This window comes from Elephantulus edwardii, unplaced genomic scaffold, assembly GCF_000299155.1.
Source record: "Elephantulus edwardii isolate Elephantulus edwardi_28Jun2011 unplaced genomic scaffold, EleEdw1.0 scaffold00130, whole genome shotgun sequence".
Lineage (NCBI taxonomy): Eukaryota > Metazoa > Chordata > Mammalia > Macroscelidea > Macroscelididae > Elephantulus > Elephantulus edwardii.
Window position 1 is genome coordinate 3,241,219 of NW_006399880.1, and position 24,234 is coordinate 3,265,452.

A 24,234-nucleotide genomic window follows, 5' to 3' on the forward strand; every position below is an offset into this window, starting at 1 on the left:
CGTAATACCCTATCATACATCGCTTTTAAATTATTCACTCCCTCATCTGTTTCAGTGCAGTTGACTCCAGCTTTTTAACTGTTTGAAGACTCTAGGAGTCTTCAGAAAATTTCACACAAGCTATGACCATAAAACGTAAACATAAAACACAAACATTCCAGAAAAAAAACCCGACCCACCACGTAGAATACGGACACTCATGTGCTAACAGTCTCCCCACCCTAGAGCCCATCTGTGCACCCCACGTTCTGGCTCCCCCAGATCAACTGACCACAGTCAAGAGTCTTGGGTTCCAGGCCTTGAGCCCATCTTCTCTCTTAGCCTCGGTTTTTCATCACTGGTCTGGGGAGAGAGTGAATCTTAACTATAAAATATTATTTGGCATACAAGCTTGATGCAGCCATGTGTGGCCCATACTCAGCCCATCGTGTGAAACTGCTCAAGTACCAACTTTCTTTTTAAAAAAAAAATTGTGTTAAAAATTCATACAACAGAATATATGCAATTCATCAATTCCAATATGTACATTTCAATAGTATTGGCTGCGTTCTTTGCTTCTTTCATGGCTGTGTCACCATTTTTACTGTCTCTGTTTCTCTGCCACTATTGGCTTAGACTCACTGCCCACTAAACTTCTAATCTGTGCTTTAGAACTTCTTTAACAATTTGGTCTCATATGGATATGAACATGGTAGACATTCTTTATGGATTTAAGTAAACACTTATTTACTTTAGAGATGGCTTCAGGGAATAATTTCTGCTCATAGTTTGAAGGTTTTCTCAAGTGACTGATTTAAGGATTCTTCTAACCCCAGCTTAGGTTCAGTATGTCTGGATTCTATAAGAATTTGAAATTCTATTCCTTTCTCTGCATTTTTGATGAATATTCATCTATAGATTTCTTGATCAAAGCATTGAATTCTAGTAGCCAGAAATTTTCTAGATCTTCTGGTTAAAGAAGCAGCAGTTAATGGAAACCATTAAATACACAGTCCCGTTCCTTCTATGACACCTGGGACTTCTTCCTCTGTGCGCTCATGAGAACAGAGATCAATTCTTGTGTCTTGGATGGTGGATGGCTTCTTTTTTTTTTTTTTTAATTTGCTTTGCATACAAAGTTTGTATACATTGTGTTTCACATCATCCTTCATTCACATTGGGTTTCAATCATTCCCATTCATCATGTTTTATAATATCAATCACCATTGAACCTTGCTTATTATTACTCTGTTTTTCCAGATCCCTGCCAGATCTTTTCTGTTTCCTTTCCCCATCTCTCTCTCCACCCACCAAATTGTGCAACTCTCTGCCAATCCTCACCCTTCTGTTCCCTCCCACTTCTTCTCCTCTTGGATCCTCATGCACGTTTTACTAGTTATCCCTCTGTTTTTTACAATAATGGTCCTATGCAGTATTTATCCTTATGAGACAGAGTTAGTTCACTCAGCATAATACTTTCCACTCTTTCCCAAGTTATTTAGTGATTTTTTAAATCATTGCTCCTTAAATGGCTTCTTGAAAGCCTTTAAGACACCAGACAGCATTCATCAATCTTGGGATACCACTCATTCCCCCTGGATCCGAGTTATCTCATACTCACCTGGATGCTAATGAATTATGGTAACCTAACAACAGGTTTGGTCTAGAACTTTCTGAAATCAGAGGACACAGTGATGGAAGGCTTAGACATCTTATCCCAGGTGGGTGATGTTTGGGAAGAGATTGTGCTTTCACGATGATATGTCTGCCATGGAACATCAGGGGGAAATAGTCTATAAGTAGTTAGAAATGAGAGGCTGGAGTTCCAAAGAGTGGAGGGGTGGAGATGTCTAGATTTCAGTGTAGTTGCTGAATGACCTTGATCATTTTGGAGCCGTAGGCTCCTTTGTGAGGCTGATTAAGGCTGTTGTTACCATTGAGTCAGAATGGACTCAAAGCCAACCTCCTAGCAGGTTTTCAGAGGCAGTAAATTGTATGAGGGGAGGTTGTCCATCTTTCTCCTATGGAGCAGCTGGTGGATTCAAACCATATCCCTTTAGGTTGGCCACACAACTCCTCACCACTAATCAATCCACCAGAGCTCTCTAATGATGAAAATTAAGCACCCTTAGTCCAGATAGGGTACTTTTAGTAAAACAAGGTATGAGTGTGAATGGGCAGATTAGGGAGCAGCAGTGTTTAGGGAGTAAGGTGAGACAGTAAGGGCACTGCCCGCAAGGTGGGGCTGCTAGGGAGGGCCCTGTGACCCAGAAACTAAAGGGAGCCTGCACCTCAAGGCTGGGTGGCCAGTAGGGCCAAACCAACCTCTGAGGGCTGGCAAGGCGGGTTGGGTCCAGGGAGTGGGGGAGCAAGCACAAGCAGTTACGTGGAGCCCCTGGGGGCGTGAGCCAGATTGTAGTGGGTTCACGGAGCGTGGGAGGTGGGAAGAGGAGGCAGCGGATGTCGGACACTTGTTCTAGAAGTTTGGCAGCAAAAGAGGAGGGAGGGAGGGAGAGAGAAAGCAGCCCAGGCTGCTGGGTGGAAAGAAAGGTTCTTGGTTGGGGAGGACATTTTTATTTCTCCAGAACAAGAAAAATCTGGGTGTGTTGAGAAACAGCCAGTGGAAGGAAGACCCTAAAGACTGGGAACTCTGGAACATCAGATCCCCATCGAGGGGAGGGAGCCCAGTGAGCCTGTAGAAGGCTCCGAAATGCCCGCTAAACTGTGCGCTGCCTCCTGGCACCCGAAGGGACACTTGCCCTCCTGGGCTCTGTGCAGTTCAGGGTCAAGGTGAAGAGGTTCTGCTGAGCAGAGGAAAGGTGGTTTGTGCATAACAGGTCTGGGAGCGAGAATCCTTTCCCATCTTTGCACAGCACCGAGTGGAAATGGGGCAAGGCCTCCCATGCCATCTTTCAAATGGGGAAACTGGGACCCAGAAGCAGAGTCCTAAAGAAAATAGCATCTATGGCAATTGGTTTTAAATTGCAGAATGATCTCTCACAGCTGGCGGTGGAAATTGCAATGGTGAAGGGAAACTACTCCTTGGTGCCCCTCAAGTGACGTCCAGGGCGTGTGCCACACCTGCCATATCCTTAGGGACACCTTCGCCCAGGACAGCAAGCTCCAGGCCTCGGAGTGTCCATCCAGAGCTCCAGGTGCTGCTCAAGCCTTCGAAGTCAGAGCCCTGGCGTGTGCAAGGCCAGAGAGGACAGCGGCCCCCTGAGATCTGACAGCTAGCGACTCCAGGCAGCCAGAAAGTCATTTCCCAGTGTGAATCGTGCTTTTTACGGCCCATTTGCACGTTCCCACATTCTCAGCCACCTGGGCCGACTATCACCCTGGCCTCTCCGGCTGGCTGGCGCTCTGCGCCCTGCATTTCTGCCTCGGCCTGCTATGCTCCCATGCTCCCACTCAGGCTCCTCTCAGCCCAGCGGCAGGCTGCTCAGTGGGGAGCAGCCCTTTCTCTCCTCACTGTGGCCCCCCCACCTGGCTTGCTTCTTCCCTGAGTTTGGCAAACCAGGGCCATTTTGTTGTTGATAATGTTAGCTGTTCACATCACGGCATAGATAAAGGATTCTAGTAAAAGACACCATTTCTTGAGCAATTACTATAGTCCTGGGACTGTGCTGAGCCCGTTGCATCCTTTATTATCTTATCGAATTCTGAAACAATTGGCCCAGGTGGGGACCATTACTATCCATATTTTATAGGTGAGGAAACAAGCTTCCTGGGGGTTACTTGTAAGTTATTGGACCAGGATCTAAATGCCAGACAGTCTGATGTAGGAGTGATTGCTCCTTTGTATATCAAGGAAATACTGTTTAACAGGAAATAAAATAAGGGAAAATATTGTTTAAAAGGAAATAAAATAAGGTAAGATCATTCAGCTCTCCGGTCCTACTAGCCCCCATGGAGGGCTATACTGTCCTCGTAAGGAGGGCCTGTGATGTAGTGTCCAACATGCCAAGCTCTAACTGAAAGGTCACTGGTTCGAATCCACCAGCTGTTCAGCAGGAGAAAGCTAAAATAGGCACTTCCCATTAAGATTTGTAGCCTCAGAAACCCAGTGGAGGGTCACCATGAGTCAGAATCAACTTGAAGGCAGTGGATTACAGGCATGTGTGGAGTGGTGCAAGTGGTTAGGCACTCACCTACTAGTTAAAAGGTTGGCAGTTCAAATCCACATAAAGGAAGAAAGGCTAGTGATTTGCTGTTGAAAAGTCACTCCCGTGATAAACCTATGGAATAACTCTATTTCATGACATGTGAGAGTTCTGTGTAGTAGAATTCGCCGAAAGGCAATTGTTTTGTTGATTTAAAAAACCCCCTGTGGCTAGTTGCTGCCACGCTGGGCAAAACAGAGAGTGTTTCCACTTTGACAGAATTTCTAGCTGACAGCACTGATAGCAAAGAGTGGGGCTAGAAAAGCCTCTGAACACTTCATTCCTCTTGCCCCACGTTGCAGATCGAGACACCGAGGCCCACACTGAGGCAGATCCCTGCCCAGGCCATCTAGCAGGGCCCAGACCCTAAATACGCTGCCTCCATTGTCTGTCTGTCCTACACATGCCTCTCGTTGGCCAAATTCTGCAACCCTTTCGCTCATGTGGATATATACTTGCAACCCAAAATAACACATGTGCTTTGTTACCCCCAGAGTCTCAGTGTCACATACTCAAGGGCATTAAGAGGCAGCTGACACGTCTATGACCAGATACACAAGGCCTCTGCTCTTGCACCAAGGGACGTCCCCAGCACCTGCCCACAGACATTCCCCACCCACAAAGGACTCACACACCAGAACTCTCCCCAGCTTCCCAGTGACCCTGGGCTACTTCCTCCCACCTGTGTCCTCCCCACATGGCCTCCTTGCCTGTCCCACCCTGTCCTGTTCCCAGGCTTCCGCCGCCCACCCACCTGCTGACCACCTGCTCAGCTCAGGGCCACAAGGGGAGTGGGCTGATGCTTCTCTTTGCCAAGGATGCTGGGTTGTGGCTACTCGCTCATGCAGGACAAGCATGCAGAAATATGCCTTTTTAAAATAGAAGATAAAAAGAGAGCGGAAGTTAGAGTTGCAGGCTTCACTGCACCCACTCCAGCCATCCTCACCCATCTCTCCCCATCCCCACCACCCAGGGCAGCAGTATTGAGCTTTTCCCCTTGTGTGTGGAGGCTGGGTCAGTGACGCAATCTGAGATTTCTCAGGGAGAAAGAAGGGCTCCCTGACCTAGCTTTTCCTCACCTCATCCAAGCCCACTCCCCCCCCCCGCCACTCCCCCATATCCTCTTATGCTTAGACTAGGTGCCTGACACTGTGTCCAGTGTCCTATCTGCATCACCGTATTGAATCTCCCCAACAAACCCAGGAGGTGGATGCTATTGTCGCCTGTATTTTCTAGGAGGCAACACTGAGCTGTGTTGTTTCTGTGTTACGTGAGTCAAAATAGAGAGTCAAAGTGCTCTATTGAGTGCCACACAGTTGGTTTGGGACTAACTGGGATGAGACTCAATGTGTTCTTGAGTGTGCACTGTCCTCTCTTTGGGAAAGTCAGAAGAAACAGTGTGAATGACGTGGACTCTGTTCTCAGCCTCAGTAGTGGTAACCTGCTCATTCAAAGCCACAGTTTCCCCATCTGCTAGATGGGACCTCACCATTTCCACATTGTAAGGGTGCTTTGAAAGCAAGAAGGTGCTCAGGTGCATGTGGAGGGAGGGAGAAAGGCTTTTGGGGATGTGAGGGGCTGAGACCCTCTGGATTAACACGTCTGAATAGACTTGGGTCAATTCACCCATTTGAGAATCCGATAAAAGCTATGCGTCCCAGTTGGGAGAAAAATGACTGATGCATGGCTGTCACCTAGGGTTTAGGGAAACCTGGCATGGGGCCTTAGCTAAGAAGCTCTGCTTTTCACGAAAGCTCAGCCCTGCATTTTCAGGTGGAAGTTCAGCCAGTATGGTGTCTCTTGTTTAGAGATGAGGCTCTTGGCTCCTTGGCAGAATTTGGGTTTATGAGGCTTTCTGAACCATCCAGAATACGGCCCCAAGGGGCAGCCCATCAAGCCTGCTTCCCAGTCGAGGCAGAGTCTAGCAGAAACTCCCCGGGAGGCTGACAAGGCAGGACTAAGCTCACTGGTTCTGAAAGAATCCCTGAAGACAGTGCTAATGTGAAGGCCGCTGTCTTCACCTTCCTGGTGGGTCGTGTTTCCTGGCCCGGAGTCTCCTATCTAATCAGCCCTGGTGGTGTAATTGTTAGGCATTTGGCTGCTAATAGGAAGGTTGAGGATTCAAATCCACCAGTGTCTCTGAGAGAGGGGAAACCCGGCAGTCTACTCCTTTAGTGATTATGGTCTGGGAAACCATGCGGGGCACTTCTCTGTCACACGGGGTCGTTCTGAGTTGGAACTGACTCAATAGCTCGCAAGGCTAGACCCTGCATCCTGTGGGGGATCCCCTTCCCAGATCCCTCTTTCTTACCCTTCTCTTTACTTTCCTGGCTGCTCTCTTCATGCTTCCCAGACACGAAGGTGGTGGTATCACACCCAGGAGTGTGTCAGAGCCAGTCTGCAGCCTTCCCCCGTCAGTGTCTTCCTTCCCTGCTCCTGTCATCTTGATCCCTGTGGCGTGGGCCAACCTGTAAGCTTAGGGTGGGGATCAAAATTAGGAGGATAAGATGGAGTGTGGCCAGTTGGAAATGAACTCCGCCATCTGAGTTCCAGACCAGTTCTGCCCACGGCTTGTTGTGTAGCCCTGAGCAGTTTACGCTGAGCTACACGGGAGCTTGCATTCCTGGGCTACTCTCCGCATCCCAGGAATCAGAATCTGCAGTGCAGCAAGGTGCTCAGATGGCTCTAAGGCACATTAAAGCTGGGACGCATGCTCAGGAGATTTGCAGGCTGGAGACTAAGGTGCGCCTGATCTAGGCCATAGTCCTCACAATTGCATGCTATGCATTGGAGAGCTGGACAGTGACTTGGGATAATAGAAAGAGAATTGATGCCTTTGAGCTGTGGTGCTGGAGAAGCGTGTTGAGTATACCATGGACTGCTAGGAGAACAAACAGATTTGTCCTAGAGAGGGTGAAACCAGGCTGTTCCTTGGAGGTAAGGATTCTGAAGATTCGCCTGACATACTCTGAGCCTGTTGCAAGGAGGAACCAGTCTTTGGAAAGGGACATCATGTTTGGAAGGATGGAGGGACAGCACAAGAGAGGAAGATCCTTGATGAGGTGGATTGATTCAGTGATTGGGGTAATAGGAGTAGGTGTATCAGAGACAGTGAGGTTAGCACAGGATATAGCAGGGTTTAGGGCTATTGTACATAGGGTGGCTATGAGTCGCAAGAAACTCGATGGCATATAACAACAATAGCATGAACATATGTGGTTTTTAATAGTAATAATAATAATAATAATAATAATAAAACAACCCGCTGCCCCTGAGTCAGTTCCTACCTTTGCTCAGGTCTGAGGCTACACACTTTTAGGGGAGGAGACTCCCTCACCTTTCACCAACAGAGCTGCTATTGGCCTTAAACCACCAACGTTCCCTATAGGGAAGTGATGCCCTACCCCAGTTGGGCTTACACCATAAGTTCCTGAGTAGCCCAAACGGCAAATAGCTAAACGCACCCAAAAAGGCCTCAGAAAACAAGCCTGTCAACCTGCTTCTAAAAGGTCTTAACCTTGAAAACCTGCACACACAGGGTCATCATGAGTCAGAACTGACACGACGACAAAGCAGGAGAGTGAGTGAGCAGGGTGTTAAGTATGATTGGTGTTGGGTCCCTCAGGAACTCTTCTGTGGGTGAAAGGACATGACCTTCGTGATACCAAAAACCAACCTTACCGCCATTGACTCGTGTGGTTCTGACTCACCGTGACCCTAGAGGACAGAGTAGAGCTGCCCCACAGCCCTTCCAAGGCTGTACACCTTTATGGAAGCTGACTGTCACATCTGACATAGCTCACGGGAGGAGGAAACAGTCACACCTTTAGATAGACTAGTTCCAACCGTCAGACCTTTAGTTAGCCGTGGAAAGCTTTAACTATCAAGATATCAGGGCCCCATAAGACTTCTGCGATAAAGTATACAAAACTATGTTTGGAATTCATCTGGTCCTCAGACAAGTTTTACTTGGCCTGGTATCATGTTTAAATTTTTCTGCATTAAAGGGTCCGTAGGGAGCTCTGGTGGACTAGTGGTAAGGAGTGGCACTGTAATTGGCGGTGATTTGAATCCACCAATTGTTCTGTGGGAGAAAAAAGGGCAATCTCCTCCCATGTGTTTACAGCCTCTGAAAATGCGCCTGAGGGTCAGATATGAGTCAGGGCTTCTGCCTCAGTGGCAAAGAGTGCATGTGAGATATTTTAAAGAAGACAAAGAGAAATAGTATAATGAGATGTGTGAAAACCTAGAGTTAGAAATAAAAAAGGAAAACCACCCTTGGCATTTATCAAGCTTAAAGAATTTTAAAATTTAAAAAGTTGAGCTTTGAGTTGCAATACTAAAGCATTCTATGGGCAAAATGTTGAATGATGCAAGAAGCATCAAAGGAAGATGGAAGAAATACTCAGACTTACTTTATCAAAAAGAAATGATTGACATGGAATCATTTTAGTAAGCAACATATGACCAAGGACCAGATGGTACAGAAGGAAGACAGCCTCACAGTCCTGAAAGCATTGGCCTAAACTGGTGAGCAAATCCAGGGCTGCATCTGTTATTTGAAACATATCATTTAGTATCACTTCAATTTCTGGGGGCCTTATTTTTTGCCAGTAGCCTCATTTCAGGCTGTATTGTCTCTACAGACCATAATATATGATGGCTAACACTGAGAAGAATGAGAATTCAAGAATACTTATATTGTGCTCATGCTGAACCTGTATATTAGATCAAGAATCTGAAAAAAGGGATATTACGTGGCTTAAAGTAAGGAAAGGTGTGTATCAAGGTTGTACCCTTTCACCGTACCTATTTAATCTGTTGTACAAATAATTTGAAATGATGCACTATACGAAGAAGAATGTAGCATCAGGACTGAAAGAAGACTCACCAACAACTTGTATCATGCAGATCACACCACTTTGGTTGCTGAAAGAGAAAAATACTTGAAACACTCCTGAGAGATTACACACCTAAACATCAAGAAAACAAAAATCCTCAACTGGACCAACAAGCAACATTATTGCAAATGGAGAGAAGATTGAAGTTGTCAAGAATTTAATTTTACTTAGATCTATAGTTAATATTTATTTGTAAACCAGCGGCAGTCAAGAAATCAAACAATTCCATTGATATTATCTGCTGCCAATATCCTATGGGCTATCAAAAGAATAAGCAGATATGTTTTGGAGAAAGTACAGCCAGAATGTTCCTTGATAGCAAGGATGACAAAGCTTCATCTCACATACTTTGGGCATGTTGTTAGGAGGGAATATTCCTTAGAGAGGGACCACATGCTTGGAAAGGAAGATCCTTGATGAGATGAACTAACACAATGACTGCAGCAATGGGCTCAAGTGTGTCAGAGATGATGAAGGTGGCACAAGATAGGACAAGGTTTGGATCTGTTGTTCATGGAGTCATTATTAGTCATACTTGACTCAATGACAACAATAATCTGCTGTCAAGGACCAAAGAGCAAGGATGTCACTTTAAAGACTTGGGTCAGGTGTGCCTGACTCAAGTCATGGTATTTTCTATTGCTTCATATGCCTGTGAGAGTGGGACAATGGATAAAGGTGACTGAAGAATAATTGTAGTACTGGCAAAGAATTTTTAATATACCATAGGTTGAAAGTAAATGGAACAAATCTATCTTGGTAGAAGGGCAGCCATAAACAAATGGATAGAAAACGATGGTACATCCACACAATGGAATATCGCACAGCACTGAAAAACAATGAAGTAATAAAACATTACACAACATGGGGGAGACTTGGGGACATCATGCTAAGTGAAATATCTCAGTCACAAAAGGATAAATACTGCATAACACCACCTTTATAAAATAGGACAGACATGGAGGGATTGGGGAAGGAAAGAAGAAAGAGTGGATAAATAAGGAACACTGCATTAGAACAGATCAAGAGAAGAACTGTTTGAAAGAAATATGTGATTATGCATTATATTTATGAGAATCTGGGAAAAGGGGTGCATTGTGGGGTGGGCTACGAGAGAGGGAAGGAAGGGGGGAGAAAATGTGCAACAATTAATAAGTAAAAATGGCATTGGGGAGAGAAAAAGAAATGCAGCCAGAGTTCCTTAAAGGCAAGGAAAGGACATCATGCTTGGAAAAGTGAAGGGTCAGTGAAGGAATGGAAGGCCCTCAACCAGACACACTGACAGTTTCTGCACCAATGGCTTAAACACAGAGATGACAAGCATAACTCAGAATCAGACAGGGATTCATTCTGTTGGCATAAGGTTGCTATGAGTCGAAACTGACTCTATCACGCCTAAAAACATTTAAAAATTGGGATAGTTCACATAAACATTCATGTTTCTGGATCCTCTTGGCAAATAAAATAATCTGGCAAGTGGACCACATTCCTTATGGCAACAGTAAGTCTCTCCCATCAGCATTTAAGTTCACAGACGTCACTCCAAGATCTGTTGCAAATGCTAGTACTTCAAGGGTAAAATTTCAGAAGACTCTTAACCATCTGAAAAGGTACTTAGCCTTACTCTTAATAGGAGGATTAGAAATTAAATCTTCACTGAGCTTCCACTTTCACCTTCTCTCTAGCAAGGATAAAAGGTCTGATAGCATATTATGTTAATAAGAGTGGAGGAAACAGCACGCCATCGCACTTAAGAGTGGTTTAGAAAGTGGGTGCAACCTCTAAGATGGACAATCTCTTAATATCTGTTCAACATTGCCTAACTTTGCGAAAAACAGACAGCCAAAGTCTAGAAATTTATCCCACAGATAGAGACACACATGGGAAATGATGTCTATAGAGTGAGGTTGGACTAATCTAATTGCCTAGCAAAGGAGTCCTGGGGGCACAGCTTTGCTGCTCACCGAAAGGTGGCAGTTAGAATACACCGAGGGGGAAAGGTGAGGCCGTCTGCTTCCACAAAGACTTATAGTCTTGAAAATTCTTTGGAGATAAGTCTATTTATTCAATAGGGCTGTCCTGAGTTGAAGTGACTTGAACTGCAATAGATTTTGTTCTGGGTTAATTGTTCATTTTAAGAGATGACTTAATGTGGTTTAAACCTACTAACTGCTCCATGGAAGAAGGATGGGCAGTCTCCTCCTGTGCAATTTTCTGCCTCTGAAAACCTACTAGAAGGTCATCTACAACTTGGTTCCAACTCAATGGCATGCAAAAACAAAGGGTTACTAGGCAAGTTATAGGGCGTTCTGGTGACGTAGAGGGTAAGGACTAAAGGCAGGCAGTTCGAATCCACCAGCTGCTACCTGGGAGAACGATGAGCAATCTCCTTCCATGAGATTTACAGACTTGGAAAACCTGCCTGAGGGTCAGCTATGAGTCGGTTCTAACTTGACAACAATGACTTGAGTTGAGGTAAATTGTAGAAACCCTCATGGCTTCTAGAATTTATTTATAAAGAATCCAGATGCTAATTTTAAAAAGGTGGGTGTTTTGGACACACCAGGTGCTTCTTGGAAGAAAGGCAAAGCAGTCTGCCCCTTAGAGGTTCCCGGCCTGGGAAGCTGGATGGCACCGCCAGTGTGTTCCAGGCCTGGGAAGCCGGATGGCACCGCCAGTGTGTTCCAGGCCTGGGAAGCCGGATGGCACCGCCAGTGTGTTCTGCAGGGACACTGTGAGTCTGAATTGACTTGATGGCAATGGGATTGAGTTGGTAAATTATACGGCCACTGTACCATTAAATCAAGGGAGAATTATGAGCAGCTTCAGAAACCCAACAGAAGGTCAATATGAACTGGAATGAACTCAATGGTGGCAAGTTTATTTTATTTCTTTTTTAAACATACAATGAAATACTAAGTGATGAGATCTTTGGGAGAAGGCTTCCCAAAGTAAATGCTTTACTGAAGGAAGGAAGGTACAGCAGCCAGTGCCATTTGGGTGGGGGGGGTAAGAATATCTGTGAATAGGACTGGTAGCAGGGCTGTCTCTGAGGAGGGGAGCTTGAAGCCAGGGGTGCTGGGTCAGGGGGGAGTCTTCACCATGTCTACTTCTGGATCTTGAATCATGCCCATGTGTTACCTACTCTGAAAGTAAAAAATTAAAAACTTTCAAACCACAGACTGTGATTGTAACATTGAGCAATTCTAATGTTTTAGAGCGTGGTGAGCAAGTTTGTGATGGTTCTGGAAGGCTTGTCTTGTAAGAGGCCACGGGTCTACCACTGCCAGTGGTTCTTCTGGGTCTTTCTCAAGTCAGATCCCAGCATTCCTCGAGCTCAAGTGTGAGTGGCCGTGAGGGAGCTCTCCTAGCAGGGAGCAGCTGTGTGAATTATGGCATCTCCTGGAGAAGATGCTCTTGGTCCCTCCTCACCTTCTCCGTCTTCTCTGTCCCAGGGGCGCCTTCTCGGTGGTACGCAGGTGTGTGAAGGTGCTGGCTGGCCAGGAATATGCTGCCAAGATCATCAACACCAAGAAGCTCTCGGCCAGAGGTAGGCGGCTGGTCCTTGTCCCGTATACTCTCCAGCCCTTCTTCCCCTCACCCCTGTCTCTACACAGGACCTGGGTCTGCCTCCCAGTGATGCTGGGAGTTCTTCTTCCTGTGGTAACTTTGAGAACAAATCCCTCCACTTCCCTTTCTCTAGAGTTCTAGAGTGGAGGCTACAGGCCAACTCTCTGTCTCAACCAGGCTAAGGCTGAGATGCCAGAAGGGACAGGCTCTCCGGGGCCCTCTGACACGCCCCTTCATGTCTCACCTCTGCAGTGGGTCCTCTGCTGCAGTGCCCCTCCCTGGCTCCTTGCATGACTAGGTCTTCCCCAGCCTTCAGCTTTCAGCCCCAATGTCCCAGCTTTCTCCGATTCTACATTCTGAGGTGGACTTTCCCGTTCTCTCTCTGTCTCTCTCTCTCTGTCCCTCTGTCTCTCTCTGTCTCTCTCTCTCTCTCTTCGTCTCTCTCATCTCTCTCCCTCCCTCCCTCTCCCTCTATCTCCTTCTCTCTCTCTCATTACTGCTTATTTCCCTAATGGCTTTTCCCTAGACTTCTTCTAAGGACTTAATTTCTGCACTTAATCTCATTTTCTGATTTGGCTACTTGTTTACCATCCATCTGTCCTCTTGACTGTAAAAATCCAAGAGGGTAGGACTGTTCACTGTTACTCCAGCATTCAGGACAGCTCCTGACATGCCCACACCTACAAAGCCAACCTCATTGCTATAGATTTGGTGAGGACTCAAGGCCACCCCCATGGGTTACAGAGAAGAACTGCTCCATGATTTTACAGAGTAGATCAGGAGGCCTTTCCCCGCATGGTATCAATGTGTTTGTGGATCCTGGGGAGTTGGACGTATCTTTTTCGGAGACACAACTCAATCTATCACTGTTGTTTTTCGCTGTGGAATTGATTCTGACTTACAGTGACCTTACTTGTTCCTGCGTCGAACTGCTTCATAGGGTTTTCTTGTCTATAATAATACCAGGCCTTTTCTTCTGCCGAGCTTCAGGATGGACTTGAATTACCAACCTTTTGGTAGCCAGCCCAGTTCAAACTGTGTCAGTAAACTCCAGATATGCGCTGCCTCAACAGTGCAATCCATCCTCCAGCCCCAAATGACACTAGGACAGCAGTGTCTCCTCACTGGAATCGCCTTTAAAAGCTGCACATCCTAGTCCTGCTCCCAAAGATGATGATTTCATCAGTCTGAGTTGTTACCTGGGTTCTGGAAAAGATTTCTATCATGACAAAAAGTTGGGGTAATCACTGTTCTTAGGGACTGGAAGTGACCAGTAGCATTGGAAGAGATTTGTTAGAGGTAGAAATTCTTGAACTCTACTCCAAATTCAAGAACTTAGAATCTGCCTTAATCTGCAACAAGCCAACCATGTGATCTGTCTGCACATTAAAGTTTGGGAAGTCCAGTCTGGATACTTGCTTTTTGGCATTGTAGTAATGGAGTGCCTGAGCTCTGGGTGGTGGTGCAAACTATTAACACCCTTGGCTGCTAACCAAAAAGGCAGGAGGTCTGAGCCAGCCCATATGTGGCTTGAAAGAAAGACCTGGAGGTCTACTTCTGAAAATCCGGCCTCTGGAAATCCATGGAGCACAGATCTACTCTGACACATGTGGGGCCACTTCAAGTTCACTAGCTTGGTTTGGATTTGCAGTGGAATGACTTCGAGTGCATCAGTGTGTGGGAGATGCCGACTGCCATCCTGTGCCCTGGATGGCGTACGAGGAGTCTTCACTGGGCTGGTAGCAGGAGGCATTCTGTTGGGGGAGGTGGGTGCAGGTGTGGGGGCGTCACAGCCTGTGGTCTGTGCAATGTGATCCGTCATGAGGCTGGCCTCATATCTAGGGATTTGACGTCCTTGTGCTGAAATCTGCCTGGCACAGGCCACAGCTGTTCATGCGGCCCTGCAGTGTGGCTGGTACAGAGATTCAGGCTGTTCTCCACAGGCTTCCCAGCAGGCCCCGTGCTGGACTGTGTGTTGCTGCCTTTCATTTCTCTGGCTGTCTTGCTGGGAGCTCAGCATTCTGCTGGTTACCACACTCCCCCACAGACAGACCCTGCAGGGAGAAGCGACTCAGAGGAGGGGGCTTTGTGGGAATGGTCTCTGAAGGCCTAGGTATGGTGTGTGGTGCACACTTGACCTCCAGAGAGTGTTTGCAGAGCAAGTGAACACCTGATATGAAAGAGTGAGACCTGTGGAATGTCTAGAGCTGGAATTGGGGCTAGGGATCCCAGGGCTGCAGGGGGCTGACAGGGAGACTGCTGCATGCCCGGATACATAGATGGTCTTACCATCGCTGTGTGACCAGCAGCAGGCTGGTGCTCTCTGTGCTTTGTACCTCCAGTGATCAAAAGAGATGTCCTAATTCCTGAGACTGGGGACAAAGCTAGTGCCATGACTTGGGGTGACAGGTTGAGGTTGGCCTCAAGAGGAGGAAAGAGTCAGGAACTAAAGTTCACCCTCTGTGTTGGGGATCCTAGACCAGTTCATCACACACACACGTCCTGCTCCTTCAGCACTCCTTTACAGAGGGACAGATGTGCATGGGGGAGCGTGGGAAGGACATTGTCCCTTTCTGGACCGTGACTAAGCATTTCTGGGCAGCGCAGACTCTGGGCTGTGCCGTGCAGCAGCTGCACAGACCCTGCTCTGGGACCACGTGTTGAATCTTGACTTCCTGGGAGGAAGGTGCTCAGGCCGAGGTGAGGGAGGAGGGTAAGGGTGGGAGGTTATCAGGGAACCTCCTCCAAGAAGTGTGCCAACTGCCAGCCTACATGCTCCCAGCGGGAGAGGAAGCCCGGAGCTTCTTTTAGCAGATTTCTTTGTTTGCCACTCAAGGTGCCCCCAGGGGGTTTGGTTGCTGAATATTTGGCAACATGCTCTAAAGCCTCTCCTGCTGGCAGTCCTGAGTGACTTCAGGCAGCTCCCAGCCGGGCTGCACCACCCGGGACCTCCATCCATCCACCCCAGGGAGCGGTCCAAAACCCAGGAGATAGTGTTTGTGTGGCTTTTAAAATAATCTCTATCTGTCTCCTCCCCTCCTCTTTCTCCCCTCCTCTTTCTCCCCTCCTCTATCCCTCCTTAAGAGCTCACAGAATCAACAGCACAAAGAAACTATAATGAACTAAAGAGAAAAGTAGAAATTGGCTACTCCCAAGCTCCCTCTAAATTGCCTTAAAAATGCAGCTGCCTTGAACCCCACCCATAAGAGTAGGGCCTACGCTCCTGCGCAGTCTCCACCCCATCCTCCGGAAAGGCCACTAATTGCATGGACCTGACTTCCTCCCAGGTGCTCAGCCTGCCTTCTAGCCTGTTCCTCACCTTGGCACACAAAGCGAGGTAACAGTTTAGAACTAGTGCAAGTGGTTAAGAATTTGACTATTAACCAAACGCTTGGAGGTCCAGACTCACCCAGGGGTACTGTGGAAGAAAGGCCTGGTGTTCTATTTCTCTAAGATCACAGCCATTGAAAACCCCATGGAGTGCAGATCTGCTCTGACAAATGAGCTTGCTAGGAGCAGAACCAACCTGATGCTAACTGGATTTCCTGGTCTGGAGCAGCCAGAGGCAATGGGCCTTGGTACACCTATATAGACCCACAGTCCCTCCTGAGCACTGGGTACTTTCTCAGCCCCCTGGTGCCAGTCTCAAGGCTCCTGGTAGAAACATGGCACGTGCTCATTTGGGCCACACGTGCACTTCAGGTGCCTGAGGGAGCCTCCAAGGGGGTCGTTATCCTCATTCTCCTCCCCTGGCAATCTGGGTTTTGAGATTATTTCTTTAACTTCCTGGGATTGGTAAGCCATTTAGTGCCTGGTGGAGGAGTGAGGTGCCCTTCCTGTTCCCAGACGTCAGGCTTTTCTCCCCAGGTGTCTCCTGAAGAGTCTCATGCCCTCATGCTACTGGAGCCCCTCCCCTCTGTAAGCAAAGCCCATCTGTATGGGACCATCCTCCCCCAGGACCATGCCTGTCCCACTGGGATTTTCAGACCCCCCAGGGGCCTCACCCCAACATTTCCACTCACCCCTGCCTATTGGCTCAGCCCAACATAGGAGACCTGTCCTCAGTAAAGGATGGTATTCAAGAGTAGATGTTGGGGCAATCTTTCCAGGTACCTAGGTAGAAACTTCTCTCCATCCTCTCACACTGTAGAACTCTATTGAGCTGGATGGAATGACTTATCAATTAGTTCATTATTAGAATGACAGGCAAGAAGTATAGTGATTGTTAACATAGATTTCGATCACAGCTAGGCCACTTATTAGCTACGGGCTCTGGATGATCTACTTAGCAAGTTGGCCTTGGGGATCTGGAAGTGACAAAGACACAGTCTTGCTCTTATTGAGCCCATCTTCTAGGTGAAAAGAATGTGAAACCACACGAGTAAGCTAATTTTAGACAGCAATGAGTGCTCTGGTGAAAAGAAAACAAAATAGTGAATAGTAACGGCCTGGTGGAAAGAGACTTTCAAAAAGGCAGCCAGAGAAGGGCTCGCTGGAGTGGGGAATTAGTGACAGTGCAGGGAGGAGGAAGCCATGGGAAGACAAGGGGGAGAACACACCAGGCAGGGAACATACAGCATGTGCAAAGGCCCTGAGGTTGGAAGGAACTTATTGTGCCTGAAGTCATAAAGGAAGCTAATGTGGCTGAAACTTCATGGCTAACAGGAGGGGGTGCATGGGAAGAGGCAGGGCCTTCTTGACTGAGGAGAGGAGTTTGGATTGTGGTAGAAGTGTATTGAAGTCAGAGAATAACATGATCTAACTTATATTGAAAAGAACTCCCTCTCTGGATGAAGAGGTGAACAGTCAGGAGTCCTCAGAGCTCTGGTTCTAATCAGCTTGACCACCTGATGAGTGATTTCCATAATGGGACCTTTCTTCTCTGGGCCTCGGTTTCCCCCGTCTATAGAGCAGAGCAAGGCCTCAGAAGTCAAGAGCAGCGAAGAGCCTGTGGTTGCTTGAGGTTCTTTGTATATTAGAAAATGAAGACATGTCAGACACAGTTATAAAATGATGACATAATGTATATGTTTACATTCAACAAATTGATGCTTTTAACACTGACCTTTTTGCAGGCTAATTGTACTTTTGGTGGAATGATGACAAGATTTATGAAAACAATGAATTCCTGGTGTTCTAGTAGGAAGGTCTGGCATCCAGACACAAGTTTGGAGACATGTGGCCCGCATTTGCTGTGTCCAGTCGTGTCCGTGTAACTCTGCTCCATGGAGTGTAGCCTCATGTGGACAAAGCAGCAGGATTCTTTTCCTTAAATGTGTAGCCTGACTCAGAGGGATGCCTACGCCCCTGAGACCCTCTAGAGCTGACCTGCTAGGTTTGTGGCTCTACTGTAGGGGACAGGGGAGGGACAGGGGAGGGACTGTGGAGTAGGGAGAGTTTCAGTCTTCCTCAGCCCATGGCCAGCTCTGGTGAGGGGTTCCCTCTCCTCTGTCCAGGAATTGGCACCCTTACCCTGGGGGGGTATAAAAGGAGACCAGGGAAGGAGGGGGAGCCTGAGGTACACCCCCATAGCCTGGTCCCTCCTCCCCTGCTCTAGCCTGCAGCTTGTCTTCAGCTAAGGAGTTGAGCCTATGGAAACAGAAGTGGACTTAATTGTTTTACCGATGCAAAAGCCACATTTCAGTATTGATCTTGGCTTCTGCATCCCTTGGAGGACAGCCAGTGATTGCTGTAATGGAGGGAGGAGGAGGGATGCAGGCTGTCCAGGCACAAGGGTTGGGGCTGGGGGAGGGGACTCTTTCCCTGTCTTCAGCACCAGCTGCCTGCCTGCTCTCCTGGGGCCATTAGGAAACTCAGGTTCTAGTCCATGTCTCGTCTCTGAGTGTGTGAATTCAGGTAAATTACTTCCCTTCCATAGGCCTTGATTTTCCCATCTGGGAACTGGGTACAGGCAGAGTTGGCAGTTTTCAGTCAGGATATAGAGAACAGTTTAGCACAAGATTTTAAAGCCCAAACTCTAGGATTTGAAGGCCTGATTCAAACTCATGCCTCATCTACTCCACTAATCTGGAGTGTGACATTGGGCCATTTTATAACCTCTCTGAACCTTAAAATAAATAAAATAGGGTCAGGGAAGCCCCTGTGCAGGGTCGGTGGGAGAACTGAATGAAGTCACAGGTGAAACTGAGAATCAGAGACCACAGATGGCAGGTCCTGCCCAGGTCTCTCTTCATCCATAAAATCATAACTGTTGCTACTGTGTACTGGAGAGTAAGAACTGACCCATAGCTGACCCTCCAGTGAGTTTTCAGAGGCAGTTAATTGCCTGGGAGGAGAATGCCCATCCTTCTCCCGTGGAGGAGCTGGTGGTCTTGAACTGCATGCCTTTGGGATTACAGTGCAGCTTCTTGCCACTAGACCACCAAGGCAATAATAAAAGAGATAGAAATACATATAAAGAGGTCTGCATAATACCCGACACAGTAAATATTGAACACTTATTAGCAGCTCATTTTTTATTGCTTTTTTTTTAAAAAAAAATAAGGCATTAACTACCCAGTAATGGAAAAGCACCAGACAAGGAATTGGCTGACACTGAGACCTCCCCTGACTCAGGCTGCTCTATAAAATAGATCTATAAAATAGATAAAATAGGGTCAGGGAAGCCCCAGTGCAGCGTCGGTGGGAGGACTGAATGAAGTCACAGGTGAAACTGAGAATCAGAGACCACAGGTGGCAGATCCTGCCCAGGTCTCTCTCCTCAGTGGGCAGGGAGACCCAGAACATTCAGACAGAAGTCTAAAGTGTGAGCACCCGGGGTGCACCAGAGACTGCCACAGGGGAGTTCTAGATTCTTGGTTGTCATATTTATCCCTAAGTCCTCTGACAGAGAGAGGTGACTTCTGAGAATTAGCATACCTCTTCTCTCCCGTTTCCAAGGGGAGAAGGCAACGAACATTCACTCTCATAGAAACATGGTCATTCCTTTAGTCTTTTGTTCTTTAATTTGGTTCTTTTTTGCACACCTACTATGTGCCAGGCATACAGTCAGATGCCAGGAGTGCATGGAGACCAAGTCCCTGCCTTCAGGGATGCGGGTGTCTGTAAGTCAGCATGGGCTGTGCTATCAGCGGATGTAAGAGCTAGGAGTCAGGGCAGGTTTCCACGTGGTGATGACATCTAAGAATGGATAGGGATGAGTGATGGCTGGTGGATTACAGGGCAGGAGATTGACAGGCAGTGTTGCAGGCTAAGAGAACCACCTGTGCAAAGATTGCAAAGTGAGAGAGCTGACCAGGGTGTACTTGGAGAAATTCACGAGGTTAGCAGGTCCGGGAGGGCGGGGTCTAAGCCTGAGGAGTAAAGTAGGGGGTGAAGCAAACCTTATATACCAGAAGGGGCTAAGGGAGGCTCTTCGCTTGAGAGCTCTGGAAACTGAGGTCCAGAGAAAAGAAGAGACTCTTGATCCCTAACTCTCCCTGTTTCCACTGAACCCTGTTGCCTTCCCGGAGAACTCAGAGGCTGTGACTAAAAGGCAAGCTTTCGAAGTGAGGGGCTGTCCTGGGGGGTCGAGATGAGCAGCTGTGAGAAGATGGAGGGGAGGGATAGGGTGGGTGGATCTCCTTCCTCACGGGGGCCTCACCAGGTCATCTGTGTTTCAGACCACCAGAAACTGGAGCGTGAAGCCCGCATCTGCCGCCTGCTGAAGCACCCCAACATTGGTGAGCCTTGAGGGACAAGTGAGGGGCCTGAGGAGGATGGTGAGGGCCAGGAGTGTGTGGGTGTTTGTGGAGGGGACACTGTCTTCTCTGGCTGCAGCAATAGCAGAGATGAGGAAGGGGGTGTCATTAATGGTTTCCACCTTCTCCAGAGACCAGCTTGGTTGGGGGGGGAGTGAAAAGGGGGCCCTTCCTCCCTGCCCACGCTGCCGGCAGCCTCCTTCGCAAAAGCTGTTTCAGGAAAACTCTTGGAGCTCTAAGAGAGACGAAAATAGGCCAGGAGGGAAAAAAGCTTGGCCTTGGCCGGCACAGCCCACTCCCCAAGCCCACCCCCACACTGAGTCAGCCCAGCACGATGGCCCTGTCACCTCCCTCGCCCTGCCACCCACTGCAAGAAGAAAGCTTCATGGGGCCCGCCCCTGAGGTCGAGGTCATGTGGATGCCAGCTGTGTGGAAAGGCCAATCATCTTGGTGAAGAACATAGAGCAAGGCCAGGGCAGCCGGACTCAAGTGGGGTGAGAGGCTGCACCCCTGTGCACTGGGTTTCTGAGCAATGATGGGAGGAAGTGCAGATTTTAGATCTAGTTCTACCAGGGAATGGCTGTGTGACCTTGGATCAGTGTAGCACCCTCTCTGAGCCACTTTCCCCCATCTTTGCATGCAGAGTGTTGTCCAGGCTAATGCTTCTGCTTCTTTCACCTCCTGGAAATGGTGTTAAATGGCAAATCCTGATTCAGTGGGAGGGGACCAGAGATTCTGTAAGTCTAACACACTCCCAGGTGATGTCAAGGCTGCTGGGTCATAGACTGTGCTGTGAACGCAAGGCCTAGCTGCTCACTAAGGGCCAGTCTAATTCTGACAGCGGCCATGCCTTCTCCCATCAGGAGAGAAGCATTTCCCTGTGCCCAGGGTCCCAAGAGTTAACTCTGCTGCTTAAGCAAAGCCTCTTCCTCTGCTATTTATACTCAGAACGCACCTCCCCTTAGCTTCGCCTGGGAAAGGGAGCAGAGCTGTGCAGTGGCCAGCCTCGGGCTTCAGGGCCAGACTCAGAGCAGAGGTGCTCGGGTGTTCAAAGGGAGGAATCCAGGCTCAACCCTGGTCCTTGGCCTGCATACTTCCTCCCTGGGTGGCCTCAGGCTACTTCTGCCTCCAACTCTCCATCTGTGTGATGGAGGAGGTTGTGAGTGATTGCTGACTATAAAATCCCATGGTTCTTATAAAGGCTGTCAGTTCTGGAGGAAGGAGGAGGCTGTGTGTGCATGTGTGTATTGCTATGATATCGCAGCTGTCTCAGGCCAGTGCTGCCTCCTCCCATTGGTGTCTCCTCCTCCGTGTCATTTCTAGCTGTAATAGAACAGTAAATTATGAGCTCTGGGGCTGACAAATTGTAGCTCAAATCCTGGCTTTGCTGCGTAATTACTGTGTGACCCTAGGCAACTTATTTAACCACTCTGAGTCTCAGGTTTCCCATCTGGAATACGGGAATGATATTCATACTGTAAGATCATGACAGTTAAGTAAAGCATAGCATGCTTGCTTGTCCTGAGGTAGGTGCCTTAGCATCATTAAGCTGTCTCCCTATCCGCCAACTTACACTTTTCCACAGAATAACCTTACTTAAGATAAAACCTCTTGCCTGAAGCTCCACCATAAGATTATAATTTCTCTGCACCATCAAGATTTTTGTTTGTCAGCGGAGGCAGTTTTTATGTCATGATGGTTAAGAGAATGGGTTCTGGAATCAGGCCCATTTGGGTTCTAATCCCTGTTCTGCCACTTACTAGATATTTAAGCAAAGACAGGCTGTGGCTATTCCCAAGTCTCAGCATCTTCGTCTGTGAAGCGGGAATAATCACAATCCCCACCTTCTAGGAGCACTAGGAGGGGCTGGTGAGATACTGCAAGTAAAGCACTCAGCATACACCAGGCACATGGTAACTGCTTGGAAATAGTAACCATCACAATTGTCATCCTCATTAAGTCATTCATTCCTTTCATTCATTCGCCTCATGTCAAATGCATCCAAAGATTTGAGGTCTCTGCTAGGCACTGAGGGTGTGTAGAAGAATTGAGGTTCAGAGTGTGGGAGTTGGGGTGGAGGAGGCTGATGCACAGGATGCTGGGAGCAAAGCAGAGAATCCCAGAACAAGAAAAGCCTCAAAGAACCTTCAGCTACTGCCAGGGCTGGAAGGTTCCATGAAGGATGTCCCTTCCTGACCCTCTAAACCATCACACTTTAAAACCGGTTGTAATCTCACTGATCACTTCCTGGGTGTGGTCACTGTTCCGGGGTTAAGTCCCTGCCTGAGCACAGGTTGGACCAACTGTTCCATGTACAAAGTATTTTTACTTCATGCTTGGAGGAGGGCAGTAACCTGCTTTCTGGACCACTGCCACCTGTCGATGGGGCAAAATCCGGAAGGTCACCCAGGGAGCAGGGAAATTGGACTGCACCAGGAACAACTGAGAATCCAAAAGACGATTTGGACTGGGGAAGGGAATGATTTGAGGACGATTGGGTTGGTTGACGATGAAGATGATGTCGCCATTTACTGAGTTTCTCCTGGTGCCAAGCTACTAAGTGCTTCATGAGCAACTGATGGATTCCTCACAGACATCCAGGGATGTTGGTATTATTGTTAAAAATGGAGACTCAGCGTTTACCAAAAGAGCCATACAACTTAGAAGAGGTGGAGGTTGGCTTACGAACCCAGCAAGTCTGATTCCAGAGCCCATTCTCTTAGTCTTTCTATTTATAGTCAGACATGTGGAGTCAGGGGCACCCATGATATTGGAGCCATTACTCTCCTTCAACTTCCAAGGGAAACAAAATCATAACTGTTACAAATCTGGCAGGATTGTCAGAAATTCATGCGTCCAGCTATATAAATGAAAACTAGGTTACAGATTTGTTTGTTCTATGACAGTATTTTATTTTTATTTTTTGGTTTTATAGTGGCTTGCTTTTCCAGTCAATCATGCATGCACATTTTGTTTTCTAGGACAATATTTTACAAGTTAAAAAGTGACAGCATAACTCAAAGAACACAGACGAGCCAGTCACTCCACCATGAGGAGAGGCCATTACTCCCCTAAGCCAGCACCCTGTGGCCCCTGAAGCCTGCCCTTCCTCAAGAACTTTCTGAGTTATTTTTCTAGGCATCCTCTATTTATGAGAGGCAGGTTTTTTGGTGTGAAAAAACAGCATTGAATTAAGAGTTCCTGTTTCCAAGGCTGAGAAGGGTGATTCAGTTACCTCTCAGGGACAGAAGTGCTTTCCAGAACCGTTGTATGGATTGTATCCGTTTAATGGGGCTAAAGTCCAGCTCATGTCCCTTTTATCCAGCTGCTTATAGAAGTAGCCTATTATAATCAGCACAAAGGCATCATCTGATCTAGAGCCAGCAAATGCCCATTCTCCCATTCTGATTCTGTCCATTTTCCTGAGCCAATGACCTTCTCTGGAGGCGCTGAGGTTCTTGGCTAAAGGAGATGGGGAGGCTATAACTCTAGTCTTTGGAGAAAGGAAGGCTCTTTCCAAAGGGTCACTGGGCCCATTCTGAAAGCCCTCCCTGAGATGGCTCTGGCTGTCACCGACTTCTCGGAGCTTCTTGCCCTCAAGAAGAAAAGACTCCTGCAGCTGCCTGGGCGGGCTTGCTCAACTAGTCCTCTTGGAGGAAGACCAAGGGAAAAAGAGTTCTTTCCCAAAACTTTATTTTAATACATACATAATGAAAGGTTTTGTAAAAGTGTCTTCTATCATTCCAATATCTAGAGCTAACACTTTATGATATCAAAGTCACTTATACCTATTAGCCCAGGGCAGGTTTTCAAGAAGCTGAGTGTGAACTAGAGATTTGTGGGCTTGTAGTTTATCAGAAATTGGCAACATCTGTTATCTGAAATACTTCAATTGGTATACCATCTATTCCTGGGGCCTTA

The 24,234-nt window shown here is 47.6% G+C and overlaps 1 protein-coding gene across 2 annotated transcripts in view; it reads left to right on the forward strand.

Annotated features, from left to right (window-relative positions):
- CAMK2A (calcium/calmodulin-dependent protein kinase II alpha) overlaps positions 1-24,234 on the forward strand; it is an 81,507-nt gene that overhangs the window by 8,281 nt on the left and 48,992 nt on the right. For both annotated transcript variants that reach the window (XM_006893695.1, XM_006893694.1), the window contains exons 2-3: positions 12,499-12,593; positions 20,236-20,295. In XM_006893695.1, the coding sequence (XP_006893757.1) occupies positions 12,499-12,593; positions 20,236-20,295 (155 nt within the window). The remainder of the gene's footprint in view (positions 1-12,498; positions 12,594-20,235; positions 20,296-24,234) is intronic.